The 15043-nt window shown below is 39.5% G+C and overlaps 1 protein-coding gene across 12 annotated transcripts in view; it reads right to left on the bottom strand.

Annotated features, from left to right (window-relative positions):
• FGF13 (fibroblast growth factor 13) overlaps positions 1-15043 on the bottom strand; it is a 521106-nt gene that overhangs the window by 189348 nt on the left and 316715 nt on the right. For 9 of the 12 annotated variants that reach the window (XM_081042381.1, XM_081042390.1, XM_081042393.1 and 6 more), the window contains one exon: positions 8887-9054. The exons of the other annotated variants lie outside the window; for them this stretch is intronic. In XM_081042381.1, coding sequence (XP_080898507.1) covers positions 8887-9054 — 168 coding nt within the window. The remainder of the gene's footprint in view (positions 1-8886; positions 9055-15043) is intronic. 12 annotated transcript variants of the gene reach the window in all.

Genomic DNA, 15043 nt, shown 5'->3' with positions numbered 1-15043 from the left:
AGCACATGGGTGGACCTGGACATGTGATTTTGATGTGTTGGACTGAGTGTGGATATTGGCTATGAAGGAAGACAAGGGTGAGTAGATATTGGCTATGAAGCAAGACAAGGGTGAATGTTGATAAAATGCAGGACATTACATCATTTGTTGCACACTTTCCAGAGGGCATTATTCAACCTGCATGTTCTTAAGCACACTCACAAATGCTGTAGAAACTAACAAATGAAAACCTGAATCAGTGTAATCTACAAGGCTAGGAAGGATTTACAAACATGGACAGCAATGAAAGCCTCTCCATCATGTCAAAGTCAGTTTTCACATACATGCTGCTGTAACAACTTCTTGCTGCAGTAACTGGTGATGTCTATATGATAAGAGGGCAATGCCTCGATGATGAAAACCTCTGTGTTACTCACAGACACACAGCCAGGTCATGAGCAGCTTGAGTCAACTTTTGCAATCTCACCCTGCAGCAGTAGCAATCAAGTACAAAAGTACTACTACTTTTCTGGCATATGAATATGGTCTTCCATTCTCCATCTTTTTCTTTAAGTACAGTCACACATGGTCCCTAGAAACTCTTCCACCCACATTTGTAAGCTGGATCATAGTTTGAGAGCCAACCAACTTTGCAACAATTGCTTGCAAGACAGGATGTTGGTCACAAGGTGGCAGATTACCACACTCCTATGGAGAAACCTGATTATTTTTATAAAAGCACACAGCAGCAAAGAGGCAAGGGAATTTGAAAAAAGCTGTGTGTGTATATATGTGTGTGTGCGTACACGCACGTGTGTGAATTGGAAACATGGATACCTTACGTAGCCACAAGTTCTAAAGGTCATATTAATGCTGCCTGTACAGCAATGCCCCTCAATCACAAGGCACCTCCTGAATAGGCCCATGCAATCAGCATGATAAGAATTCTGAAGTGACAGCTGACATCACAAAACAGATCTTATGACAAGGTGATATTGTTGTAAGGCAAAGATTCCAACCCTGTTAGCACATTAGAATTACCTGGGAAGCTCACAAATGAGCAATGTTGAGCCTCTACCATGAGAAATTATGCAGGGCTTTTGTTTGGACAAGTTATTGGTGAGTTGGTTGGTTTTGGTCTAGTATTGGGTTCAGGCATCAATATTATTTAAAAGGTCCTCAGGTGATGTCAATGTTTAGCTAAGGTTGAGAATCATCTAAGTACTGAGAGGTACTGCCACTCAACGGGTGGTCCAGAGACTTAGTGCTGATCCGTGAACTATGTCTCAAAGTACATTTTATATTAACTTCAGGTGATATTATTTTTCTCCGTTAAGACAGCAATACTTTCTTGATGAAGCTAGATGCAGTGTATTGATTTACATTCTGGCACATGCTCTTTATCTCATCTTGGACCAGGAACAAACAATTTCAGACCCAGCACTCATCCATGGACCACAGTTGGAGTAGCACACTCCTAAAAACAATCGGTGAGGGTAAGAAAGAAAGGGATCAGCATTCATTTTCAAAAGTATGTTATCTTTCATAGTCCAGCTCTGATGGGAATACACTGCTCAGTGGGGCAAGCTAAGCATTTCCCAAAGCATATGAGCTCTAACAATGAAGTTCGTGAATTCATCCTAGAAAAGGTGCTACATACCTCATTGCTGAATATCACTATGGTCACCTTCGAAGTATTCCCCTTGGGAAGCTATGCACCGACGCCAGCGTCTAGTCCACCCTTCAAAGCAATTTTGGAACTCTTTTTCTGGAATGGCCATCAGAGCTGTTGTCGTATTACCCTTGAGGTCCTGAATGTCATCAAAATGTCTTCCTTTCAATATTTCTTTTATCTTCGGGTAAAGAAAGAAGTCTTTGGGGGCCAGATCAGGTGAGTAGGGAGGATGTTCCAATACAGTTATCTGTTTACTGGCTAAAAACTCCCTCACAGACAGGGCCGTGTGAGCTGGTGCATTGTCGCGATGCCAGAGCCATGAATTGGTGGCGAAAAGTTCAGGTCGTGTAACTTTCTCACGCAGCCTTTTCAGCACTTCCAAATCATAAACTTGGTTCTTCAGTTTGTCCAGTTGGTACAAATTCATAATGAATAATCCTTCTGATATCAAAAAAGGTTAGCAACATCGTTGCAACAAGTTCACGAACTTAATTGTCACACGTCATACTTGTGACATGTGAATAGGTGTTATGAATTAAAAAGGTCCGGTAGCTGGAAGATGTTTGCCAACGAAGTGCCCAAAGTAAGACAGATGCCTAATTTGCAAGACTCCTCAAAACCTTTGATTTACTCTTATGCATTGTGACTCTCTGAGAGTGGTACAGAATTTGGGAAGCACGTATCTGATCACAGAAACTGTCTTTACACAAAGACATGTGCATCAGTGTTACATGAAACATGATTTGGAAAATATTGGTTTCATAACTATTTAAGAGCACGTGAAAGGTAAATTCCTGCATTCTCTTCCTACAGGCAGCGAGTTATTCCTTAAAAGGAAGAACAGAGTGAAATCGGGACGGAGGCACCAGCACATTCTGGCCAATCTCCATAACCAGGGGAGAGTTCCACGCAGTAATTTGGGAACAACCAAAAATCACTCAGTCTATACCTTTTTGGACGTGGCATGTATCTACCTGGGTCAAATCGTGCAAGGTCAGAAAGGAAGATTTCCTTAAAGGATTTCATCCACTGGCTGTGGAGAGAAGAAAACCAAGAGGAGTTGCTGAGATACCAGACCCTCAGGAACAATGTTGGCAACGCAACCAGATGCCACAGCTTTGAAGGGGCAGCACCCATATGGATGGAGAATTTCCAGATTTTTTTTCAAATGTCAGCACTTAGATTTTGACTTTTTTTTTTTAATCAAAATTACCACCAGAACACTTCATCCATCCAGTAGATCTTTCAGAGCACTTTCCCCAAGGAGGGTTATTTTAAACGTGAATACTTGAAATGGGTCATTGGTGCTGACTTCACAGATAACTATCTGCCTCCAATATGAACCAAGGGAAACCTGAGTCATGAGAATTGTGAAGGAGTGACCACATCTCAGGAAAACATCCCCACCACCTCAATGGGAACACCTTGGATCAAGGGAGAAAGGAGGCCTGTGGCTTTAAAAGTGAGTCATCGAAGAATGGATGGTTGTTAGTTTCTACCGTTAAGAGCCAGCCTGGAGAATGAGCTGAGATGCATATATCTAATAAGAGAATAATAAATGTCCATGCTGGCCTGAAATTGAATTATTGGCTGGTAAGTATACTTCCTTGATCAAATTATTAGTTAACCAGAGGAGAATCTATCCCCAATATATGATTAATTTTGCTTTGGCTGAAATGAGGTGGGGAAATAGGACAGAGGACACAATGTGCTTCAGTGCCATTACTAGAGTCCTAATGTTATTAGGACATCACAAGCTGTCTTCTAATAAGTATTAAGTTGGTGCAAACGTAATTGCGGTTGAAATGGTTAAAAATAATTGCAAAAATCGCTATTACTTTTACACCAAACTAATACTCGCCATGTCACAAAAAAACCCCACACTTGAACATTTTGTGGGGAGAGGATAGTGTTTACTCATTGTTAATCACCAAGGCTTTCAGATTTCTGGCTTTAATTTGATTTTCATACGGACGCATTTTTTATCTTAATGTTATGACTGCAATGAAGCTGCCACTTGCTTCAAAGAAAACGCTCTGGTATCACTTTGTCATCCTTCAAGTGATCATCAAAGGCAACATGACCCTAAGTCACAGTTATTTTGCAATTAAAAGGTTATGAATAAAGTCTTTTATCTCTTTAGACCCTGATTTCCTAATAAAATAGGAATATCCCCTCAATTCTCATCTGCAAGGGGACAGACGTGGAACTCAGTGATATCTTTTCTGGAAGTCAAGACTTTCAGGTGTCAAGTATCTAAGGGATCCGAGATTTATTGAACTGATTGCTCATTCAAATATACTATTAGATCCACTTTTCTCAAAAGGTAAATTAGTATCAAACTGAGGAGGGCACACAACAGGAGACAAGAATTGAAGAAAAGGTAAGGATAAAAATAAAAACACTTTCAGCATGTTCACTCAATATTCTACTACCTTGGTACTCTCCTATCATTTAGTCAAGACTGATATTCATAGTGATATATTCTCTTTCTGGGACAAAGAAACCACTGCATTATCAGAGTAACAGTCATTGTGCTAGTTACAAACATGCCCCCTTACCATATGGCACAGAAATCTGCTTTCTTTCACATGGTGGTAGCTGCCATACTTTATCTATCACCAGGATGGATCTCAGATTCATGTCTCCAACAAAAGTCACTATGGTTGGATGCCTTGCTGAAAAAAAGGTTATGGATGTCCTAAGGAAGTCAGAGTGCGTGTGTGTGTGTGTGTGTGTGTGTGTGTGTGTGTGTGTGTGTTAAATCACATGGAAACAGAACTGTACAAAAGAGGCCAAATGCTTGATTTAAAAGACGGTAAGCTGGGTGGCCGGATGGCTCAGTTGGTTAAACTGCGAGCTCTGAACAACAAGGTTGTCGGTTCAATTCCCAGATGGGATGGTGGGCTGTGCCCCTGCAACTAAAGATGGAAAATGGCGACTGGACTTGGAGATGAGCTGCGCCCTCCATAACTAGTCTGAAGGACAACGACTTGGAGGTGATGGGCCCTGGAGAAACACACTGTTCCCCAATATTCCCCAATAAAATAAAAAAAGAGAAACATTAAAAAAAGATGGTAAGCTGTATAATACCTTCCTATTTTGTGTTACCTCCTTTAAATTTTTTATTACAATCAGGATTTTCAATCCTAAGAGCAAAACGTTAGGAATAAATGATTAACTTTTCTCTGTGGATTTTTAACAGTGACTATCGCAAGCACCTATATCTTGGTATAATTCTTCTGCACGATCTTCAGATACTAGTTACAACCAAATGACTGGGGTTTAGGAAGTAGCAACTATCTCGGTAATAAATTGGCTTTGAGGGTGGCCGGTTAGCTCAATTGGTTAGAGCGCGTTGCTACTAACACCAGGGTTGCCAGTTTGATCCTCGCATGGGCCACTTTGAGCTGTGCCCTCTTTTTAAAAAAGCAAAAAAAATGGCTTTGAGAAGTTACTCTAAATCAATGATTTCATTTTGGCACATAGGTCAATAAAAGAAAAAACTGAACAAAAGAATAAAGCTATGAAGACGGTATTTTCTCTTGTCAAAAGGCTCCTGTAACAGTAAGAGAATGATTTTGGAAATGACCTCTACTCTCCGTGTGGCTTTCTTATAACGAAGAGGGTGGCTGGTACTGGCCCAAATGAGACTGTCACATATTTGTATGTGCTTCTTCAGCCAAATTCAAGTACTCACATAAAATTATATCATAAGTGGTTTTTATGAAAATAATCACATCACTGAAAATCACAAGTATTTGGAACAGATTAAAGACATTATTTTGGAATTGGCTGCTCAGAAATAGAAATGGGGTTTTGGCAAAGTATAATTTGGCCTTAATGTATCCTGAATAGCCAGTGAGATATTTCACTCCTTTCATGTATTGCTTTACATGGATTCTGAGGGGCCTGAACACAATACAAAGATGTCTTTCAAAAGACAGATGACTGTGACAAATTATAAATCAGCTATCTGTACCAAATCTCAGGCAGTCACAAACTATGGAAAGGACTTGGCCATTACAAAAACATCACAGACCAAAAGAAACATCAAGACTCTGTCTATAACAATGCACAAACAGTTGGTAGATTTATCTATTCAGTAAGGAAGTATAAAATTAATTGCAGCTTCATCATAATACACATAAACCTCTTTGACCTAACTGAATCATTTATAAGACTTAGCCAACTCAAACTTTTATTTTGCCCCAAAATTTAAATGTCTTTTTTTATTTTTCATGAGAAGACTGTATAAACACAACCTCATTAGAAGAGGTCACACTGGCAGTTCAGCATGCAGCCATCCAACAGTGCATGGCTTCACCATCCTGTCCATTGCCTTCACCCTCAGTGCAAGTGCTGGGCAGCCACAGCCAAGGTCAATTAAGGTCTCATGCTTTAGCACAGAGACCATGAGAGGAATTCTCTCTTCAAAATACTTCACAGGAAAATGAAGGTGTCAAGGTACGTAAATAATTTAGAACTAAGATTCTATCCATTTGTACTAATTACAATAAAACCTAACAGCAACTAAGAGAATATTGAACACTGTACCTTACAGCATTTAAAAACCAGTCTTGCAAAAATCTTCCAGTTCGCCAAAATGACCACTGAACCCTTCCAAACCCACAGTTACTTCATCTCCTGGCAATGACGAGCTTCGGTATCCTACATGAAGTAAACATGTTAATTTCTTAGCAATGTTTCCTTATTTATCCGAGGTCTCTTCCACTGCATGTTTTCTTTCGCCCCCATCTAAGGTCTTCTGAATCCTGTTAATTTGTTCAGAGATCAAGTGCTTTCATTTTAAGGTCTGAGTTCACCATTAGCCTCTGGGCCTTTGTTTGAAGGGAGTACAGTAAAATGGTAAATAGTATTAAAATGTCATCCCGAAAAACCTCTAATGAATTTAATACTATTTACGAATAATTCATAGCAATAAGGAGGAAAATACAGATGGTGCCAAAAAAATGTTTACACATTTGAAGAAAGGAAAACTGTATTAAAATTGTAATTCTCGATATATACCGATAGCAAAAGATGAACACAAGTCACATTTGACTTCTGCAATTACAAGAGGTGCTCAAAGTGGTTACAATCAGCGTCCAGACACCTCTGATTATGGTGAAGTATTGCTAAGCAACGGTGACTAAAGTGTCCCTTTGCATACATTTTTTGGTACCGCCGGTATCAGTTTCACTATTCCAGAGGAACTGGCAGGAGAGCAAGACTAAGGGAAATCTTCAATCTGAAAGAAGGTGATGCCCATTATCAAAGTATTACCAGTGAAAGATGACAGCCACATTAGGCACAATGGCAGCCACTCAACTTGTGGATTACATGACACATTAGAAACTATCCAAATCTTGCACAAGAGAGTTTAAGTGCCACACACTCTCTAAAGAATTGTTCATATCTGAAAACATTCATAACAGTATTCACTACACACTCCAGAAGATATTTTGAAAATTAATAGATCCTGTCAAAATTATAAGTAATAAGAAAAGGAATGGGGTCTTAAATTTAGTCGTTCAACTCTTTTTTGTTTTCATCTGAGTATTGTTAAAACAATTTGAAGTTTCTAACTGATTGCTTGATTGAATATAATGGCTTATTTTTCTTACTCGAACTGAATTTTGTTTCTTAGGCTGATGTTCACGTAAAGAAACAGTACAGCATCTGTTATATAATAAAAAGTAAGTTTCTTTAATACAGATGCTATTTTCTACTTCGCGCATGCACACACACAAACATAATTTAAGAGAAAAGAAAACAAAACATATCGGAATACGTGATAGGTATTAAAGTAATTGTCACTGGTTAAATTTTGTTCTTTCATTAGAGCATCAAGTTATTATCTTCTCTACTAAACCACCAAAAGATTTATTTTACTCACTGTAAATGGTCACCATTTATATCCTTGATGCGTAAGTACTGACATCACAACTCAGACCCAAAGAGGATAGCTTGGATACCAAAGTGTGGATAAAAAAAGAAAGAAAGAAATATTCTATTCTATTGCTGAAATAGAATTAAACATAAAAACACGTACACTTCTCATTGTCTGCCAATGAACAGGTAAAATTCTACCTGGAAGGAAGAAGAAGGGGAGACTTTGAGATTTAAAAACTTGCTTGCAAAACTATAGACTAGAGTCAATTTGTAGGGATTTCCTTACACAAAAACTTTAAATAGCACAACACGGCCGTCTTTTCCAGGTCAGAAAGACAGTTGATAGGATGATACCCATAATGTTACAAAATGGCAACTTGAAATAGGTAGGAACAGGTTTGCTTTTAGAAATCGTATCAGAACCATTTACGCAAACATGTACATCAACTGCCAAAGGACAGGTGAATTGTTATTCACCGGTAAACTGCTTCCATAGTATTTGATATGGGATGATGGGCTGTTTTACAATAAGCATTTAATTAGCATCCCCATTACATGTGTCAGATGTCATTTTGGAAGTTGAAATGTACATAGCTGGCAAAAAGTTTTTGGATTTTCTGATGTGAAAAAGGTTCCTGTTTGATATAAGCAAAAACGGTGGGGGAAAAAAATGAATGAATACCCTTTCTGGATAGACGAGGAACTTTAGAGATAGATTTGTAGCATGGATGGCGACGAACACCTTAATTGACCTCAGTTTAAGAAGCAGCAAGTAGTTTTCCAAACCTGTGCTTGAGCTGAAAAGAAAAACAAACTACTCATAGTTTCCTTGAGGCATGCATTTCACTATGGCAAAGTGCATGCATTACACAAGAAGTCTGGGGTCGGTTTCAGCGATCGAGCGCAATGCAGAAGCTTTATGGATAGAGGAGAGGTAGAGAATTTATATCAATCTTCTCACTACTGCATTTTTGAAGTGCCATTCCTCAGCCGACTGCTGCTTCAGGAATGCCAGGTGATGGGAACACACTGGGCCAGATGTTGGCTACAGGAGCAAGCAACTTTAGCAGCCAAAACGGGGCAGTGTAATGGCACCAGCTGAAAATGTTGCAGCTGTGAAAAGCAGGAGGATGCTTCGAGCTGTGCCACAAATGACTGTATTATGCAAGTGTCCCACCTGAGACTGCATAACACATTCACCAGCGAGCCAGGGGGCCTCCCTAAGTACGTCAGGAGCCGAACGAGACACAGCACACCAGAGGGCAATGCACAGTCAAAAAGAAAGACAGAGAAGAATGAGAGAAAACAAGCAAAACACGTGTCTGTCGTGCACAAACCTTCAGGCTCTGTGTTTTCTTTGTGGTGTACTTGCTTCAGCGGGCAGCAGAAGATTTCGTGACACTTAGCACGAAAGGGGGACTCTTTTTTCTTTAATTCCGCAGATTGGATGGAATCTTGCCGTAACATAATGTATTCCTGTGTGCCAGGGGGGGCGTCATCCAGAACTGTGGTCACCACATAACAAAATGAACTCAAGTTAGAGCTTCATGGAAGCAGCGAAAGACTTAAATCAAATCCACTCCCACGGAAGACTACAGAAACAACATTACCCCAAAAAGATTCAAAGAAAAGCATTTAAAAGCTTGGCAACTTTATTGTTAGAGGCTTACTTGAAAATACTAAAGGACTGGAAATAACTTACTCCAGCTGTATTGCTAGGACAATGAAAATTGAACAGTGTCAAACTATACCTGGAGTGTGATAAAATATTTTAATATTAATAACCATATAGTATGTCAATAAACACCATACGGAGAGCACGTTTCAATTGGAAATACAATATAAATATAACAGGTAATACTGGCTAAAATGTCCACCGATTTTTAGTGTATTAGTTTATGTTTCTTTCCTTGGTCTGCTCCTTGCGAGAACCTGACTTCCTTGCAGTATTCACATATGATGGCATAAAATTTGACAATTACTGAAACACCAAGCTTTTGGATAATGCCTCGGAAGCTGAGCTCAGTTTGGTTTTCTATACGGAGTCTGACGGAAGAATCAAGGGCGAGCAGTCTTTACTCTTCGATTTCCAAAGAGAACTGGGGCTTTTGCTCATATTCCTCAGACATTGAAAACCCCTAATGAAGACACGCCAGTTGAGAGGCTAATAAGCAACACTGGACCTAAGACCTACCTTGTTGAATTCTGGAAGAGCAAGGCCTGATTCACTAATTTTGGCCAAAGATATACACCAAGCCCCTCTCAGCCCACGTTTTATTGCTAGACCCTGTCTGGATTTCTGAAGCAAGACTGAATTTCTAGTGTTTTCTTCCTGTAAGAACACGTATCTGCTTTCCTAGGGTCCACTGCAACATTCCTCAGCCTGATAACCACCCACCAAAGGGGCTGGAAATTTGATCTGCATTGGCAGAAACAGGGAACTGACCTCAGGATGGATTTTTCTCTCTTTCACACACTTCCCAATAAAGCCATTCCATTTTTCCAGGAGTGAGTCAGAGCCTTCCAAGCTGTGATTAGTCACATGCTGACTCATTGTACTCCCCCAATTGCATACACTTAACATGGATTCAGGAGGACAAACAGCACCAGCACACTTCTTACGGGGAGAATAATGCTATGGTGTTTGGAAAATATAAGCAGCTTATGGCTGAAATTAGGTGGGATCTGAAGCTTCTGTATTTGGCAAAACATTCCCAGATCAATGGCTGGAATCTTAATGGGTTTTAAGAACTTTTCACATTGGGGTGAAAATGGTGTAAAACCAACATAACTTTTAAATTAGTATCATAAGTTTAGAACAAGTTGTAGATAGACAGCCTGTATATGGAATTGTCTTCCTTTATAAGTGATAAATTATGCAAGAAGGTAATGAATATTTTAGTCAGTTGTCTATTTTCCGCTAGCGTTCAGCAGCAGTAATCAAAAATATTATACAGACACCACCACAGCTTTTCCTGGCAGAGAGTTCCCTCCATCTATTAGAAATGTGACTATAACTTCTTAGAATCTCATTGAATGCATATCTTTGAGAGCAACAGCTGCTATTCAAAAACATTTGCAACCATTTCCTGCCATGAGCAGATAGTTATCATAATATAAACACTTATCAAATTCCAGCATCACAGCTGAAGACAAATTATGGTTTTACCATCCGAAATATTTAAAGAAAACTTCCCAAATTTGGAACTTTAAAAAAAAAAAAGGAAAAAGAAACATCCAGATTATACAAAAGCCAAGAAATTCCATTTTCATGCACTCTATAGAAGAACCATATTTTTAGATTAAAGTACAATTACAGAGTCAAAAATAAAAGAATAACTTTTGGGTAATAAATAGGGAAGTTGTTAGTCAGAAGGAAGTGATAAACATCAGTAAACTGTCTTCCGTTTTCATTTTTCAAAACCAACAATGACGTCACAAATTGGCATTTCTGGAGAATAATGGCAGACTGAAGCTAAAAGCCTTTGGCTGACTCTCCAGCCATCAGCTTTTCCCAGCTGGTCATTAATTTCCAGAAAAGGCCTTGCACTGCCATCATTATTGTTCAATTAGATACAACTGGTTATCTGTAACATACAACACAATTCTAGTGAACACGACACGCTGACTGGTACAAGAACCAACCCCCAAATTCATCATGATGGGGAAAGCATGAAGGTCACAAAAATGCAGGATAATTGCTTTCCACAAAATTCTCTCTCTCTCGTTCTTTCTTCAAATTGAATTTAGCAAGTCCAAAAGGTGCCAAGATGAGAGCATTTAAGAAGCCATATGAGTAATAACCACAGGCACAGAACATTTCCTTGGAAATTGTGAGCATCTGGGAGTTAATGGCTCAGCTTTGGGTCTCAAGCTGTCTATACTGAATGCCCCAAACATCAGTCAATTCAGGCAAAACACACACATAAAAAAGACCAGTCAATCTGTCAGTAGCTTGGTGTCATGTTGATACAAGAGCCAGAAACATTCTGGACTTTTTAACCAGAAGTGACATTGTATAGGGAACATCTCACTCAGGTCTATAAAATTTCTGAACTTGAGAATATTTGGGGTGAAAAATTTGAACTATTACATCAATCCTTTATTCCCAGGAATCCCTCAAGTAAGACAGTGGCAGTATACGCAACAGCACCAGGAGTGACAGGGGCTTTCCCACAGCACTCCAGCGGGAAGGCAGGTAGGCACCTTAAGTCTACTTCCCTAAGAAATGGATGAGGATACCATGCTTCCTAGGGGCACTAGCTCTAGAAAAGGGAAAGTAGGCTTGCAAAGAAGTCAGCTCATCAACGCAGGAAAAAAGAATGAGACTCTTCTTTCCCTGACTTAATCCAAACTTTTCTGCCATTTCCCCCCTTCTAAGTGCATTCCCTTCTTGCACACAACCTGTGTCCTCTGGAAACCACTCCTCCCTCTGTTCATTTCAATCATTTGTCCACATTTATTCAATGATCCCTGCTGCCCTTCCCAATAAATTTATGTAAACTTAGAGGTGGATCCAGGACTCCAGTGATTAGGTAGACAATGGATTTACACAAAGCTTCCTCTAGTTTCGGAGATTCAACTTGACTCTTTAAGGCAGATAAAATGATGAGAGTGGCTAGTGGTTGATCTCTGGACCATGTGGCCCCATGCTTTAAAAAGGCTGCTGACCCCATACCAGCAGCTGCCAAGGAGCACGCTTTTGCAGGGAAATTGTGCCCACATAGGCAGTGACCTCGGCCTTGATCGCACAGCCCACCTACTCAGGATTCCAAAGTGCCACAAGACTAGTAGAGAGCTGGACGACACAAGCACACACATACAAATCCACACATCCACAGACACGCAGATACTGACGGGTGGCATCCTCAGAAAGGGAGGTGACAAAAATAAGTTACCTTCAGTGGTGGGATGATAGTTAAGAGCACAGTTTATAAAAGAGTTCAGTTGCTGGTATAAAAGGCGGCCCCCTGACTAACAATTAGGTGGGCAAGCCTGCATGTAGAATTGGTTTTCCAGCAGCAGTGCTAGAATGGCATGAAACAACCTGCCCCTCGTCCAGGCTTCTCAACAATCACCAAGATCAAGGGCAAAGTCTGGAGTAGGAGGCAGTCATGGTAAGGGAAGAAACTTTAAGTCTCAGCCGGTCGACCTGGCCTAAGCTACTCAGGTTCACAGAACAGCAGTATTCCCATTTCAAACTAGACATAAAGAAAGAAGCAAATGTAGCAAAACTCACTGATAAACTAAAAAATACTTCCAATGCAATGGACCTTTTAAATGTATTTTTTAATGAAAGAAGTTAAGAATCAATTATCACTCCTATGTTTAGAAAATTCAGTTCATCTTTTACTCTCTAACTCTTATCAATAAATACAACATTGGCCACATAAAATAGCTACCCAAATATTTACTAGTATCACAAACACTACAATGCTCCAAACAAAATTACTTTGGAGATAATATAATGCAACCCCTCTGTCTTAAAGCATAAGGGAGATGAAGCTCAGGGAGAGGAACTGACATGACAAGTCACACAATTTTGGAAAAGCCCAGCCTAGAAGCCAGGATTCCAGTGTGTTTACCAACAAGTCCAAAGAAAGACTGCTTTGTACAAACATTGAAATATTAAACAGGGATCGGGTTCTTCAGTATTTTTTAGCTTCGAAGATTACCCCTGTCTTCAAAGAATTTTTCTTCCTTTATTTGAAGGCAGAAAAGCAAGTTTCTGGGAAACCATTAAGACAATGCCACATAGACACCGGCTCTGTACCAGGACAGTGTAATGCACAAGGTTTGCTGATTTCCAGACTGGAAAGAGTTGACAAGCCCTCAATTATTTGATGATGCTGTTTTTTAGCTTTTAAAATAACTCTTCACAAAGATGACTCAACATACTTATTGATACACGATTTTAAATCAAAGCCACTCTGAGAGCACCAGTGCAATGGAAGTCACATCCTGTCATCAAATAGACATAGACAGAGGATGCTGAGAAAACTATACACATTTTAAGGAAGGAAAATTGTATTGAAATGTAATATTTGATATACACCAAAAACAAAAGATGGATACGTCATGTTTGACTTCTGCAATGACAAGAGGTGCTCAAAGTGGTTACCATCAGCATCCAGACACTTCTGATTATGGCGAACTACTGCTTGAGCAACACTGACCAAAGTGTCCACTTATACACATTTTTTTGGCACCCCCGGTATTAGTGACTCCAAAAAGCAAACAGTTAAAAAAATCTATGAAACAGAAAATATGGCAAAATATACAGATGATCAAATGACTTCACGTAATGTCAAAGTGAGAAGAAAACGGAGTAATTAGGGTGATTAGTCTTCCATGTCACCGAGCACCGGTCATGCAGAAAAGTACATTCAACCACAAGAGGAGTTAGCTCAAGACCTCCATTTTGCCTACCACCTAACTATCCATCTATTTATTTGTATATGATATTCAAGCTTTACTGCCACAGTTGACACTAACAAGCTGGCAGGTTTAATGTAAATGAGTAACCTCAGTAACAATTCACTGAATGGAAATGATCAATACTAATGATCATTTAATTTGTGCAAGATAGAAAACATATTTCAAATACTTCTAGAAATTTGTTACATTCTCATTTGCAAATCTGCCCCATCTCCATTCACCTCCCAAAGCACTATCAAGTCTCCCTCCAAATTCTGTTTGTTCACGCTGTTTTGCTCTTTTCATAATTGAATGAAATGCACTCAAAGAATTCTCAGTAACCAAATGAAAGATGCCCTCCTGTTCAGGCAGCCTTCTCTCAAAGCTAAGGTGACTAGCTCACTCTACCTCTTAATTTCCATATAACATTTTAGGAAATTTGTCTTGGGACATCTTTTTGGTTCTATCACAGGCTTCTACTAAAAAGTTAGCTTGATAAGTACATATATATATATATATATATATATATATATATATATATATATATATATATATAGTATGTCTTTCTAACACAACTTGAATGTAAACTACCAGAAGAAAAGAACCATGTTTCTTTTGGTATCATCTGTTTTCCTAATTGCCTACGATGCCTTCTACAAGGTAGTTTCACATGCATAAAATGAGTCCCTTCTAAGGGGGAGAGTCATGCCTCCCTTGAAGGTGTGTGCTAAGAAGAAAGGGAAATACGTGGGAAGAGCTCATCACACTGCCAAGCACTTGCCATGGAGGAAACGTTGTCTGACAGAAATGAAACTGCTGAGAAATGCACTGTGGTGGTTAGAAAACCAGAATCCCCACACTGCGTCCCTGCTGACTTCCTGGGTGACCTTTGGAATGCCACGTCACGATTCTAGGACTCAGTTTTCTTATTTCAAAAATAAGTGATTTGGACTAGCCAGGGTTTCTGAACACTAGCAATTTTAACATTGGGGCTGGATACTTACTTGTTTTAAGAGGCTGTTCCATGCACTGCAGAATGTTTAATAGCATCCCTGACCTCTACCCACTAGATGCCGG

Source organism: Rhinolophus hipposideros (assembly GCF_964194185.1).
Source record: "Rhinolophus hipposideros genome assembly, chromosome: X".
In the NCBI taxonomy this organism is placed as follows: Eukaryota; Metazoa; Chordata; class Mammalia; order Chiroptera; family Rhinolophidae; genus Rhinolophus; species Rhinolophus hipposideros.
This window is presented reverse-complemented; position numbering and strand designations above follow the sequence as displayed.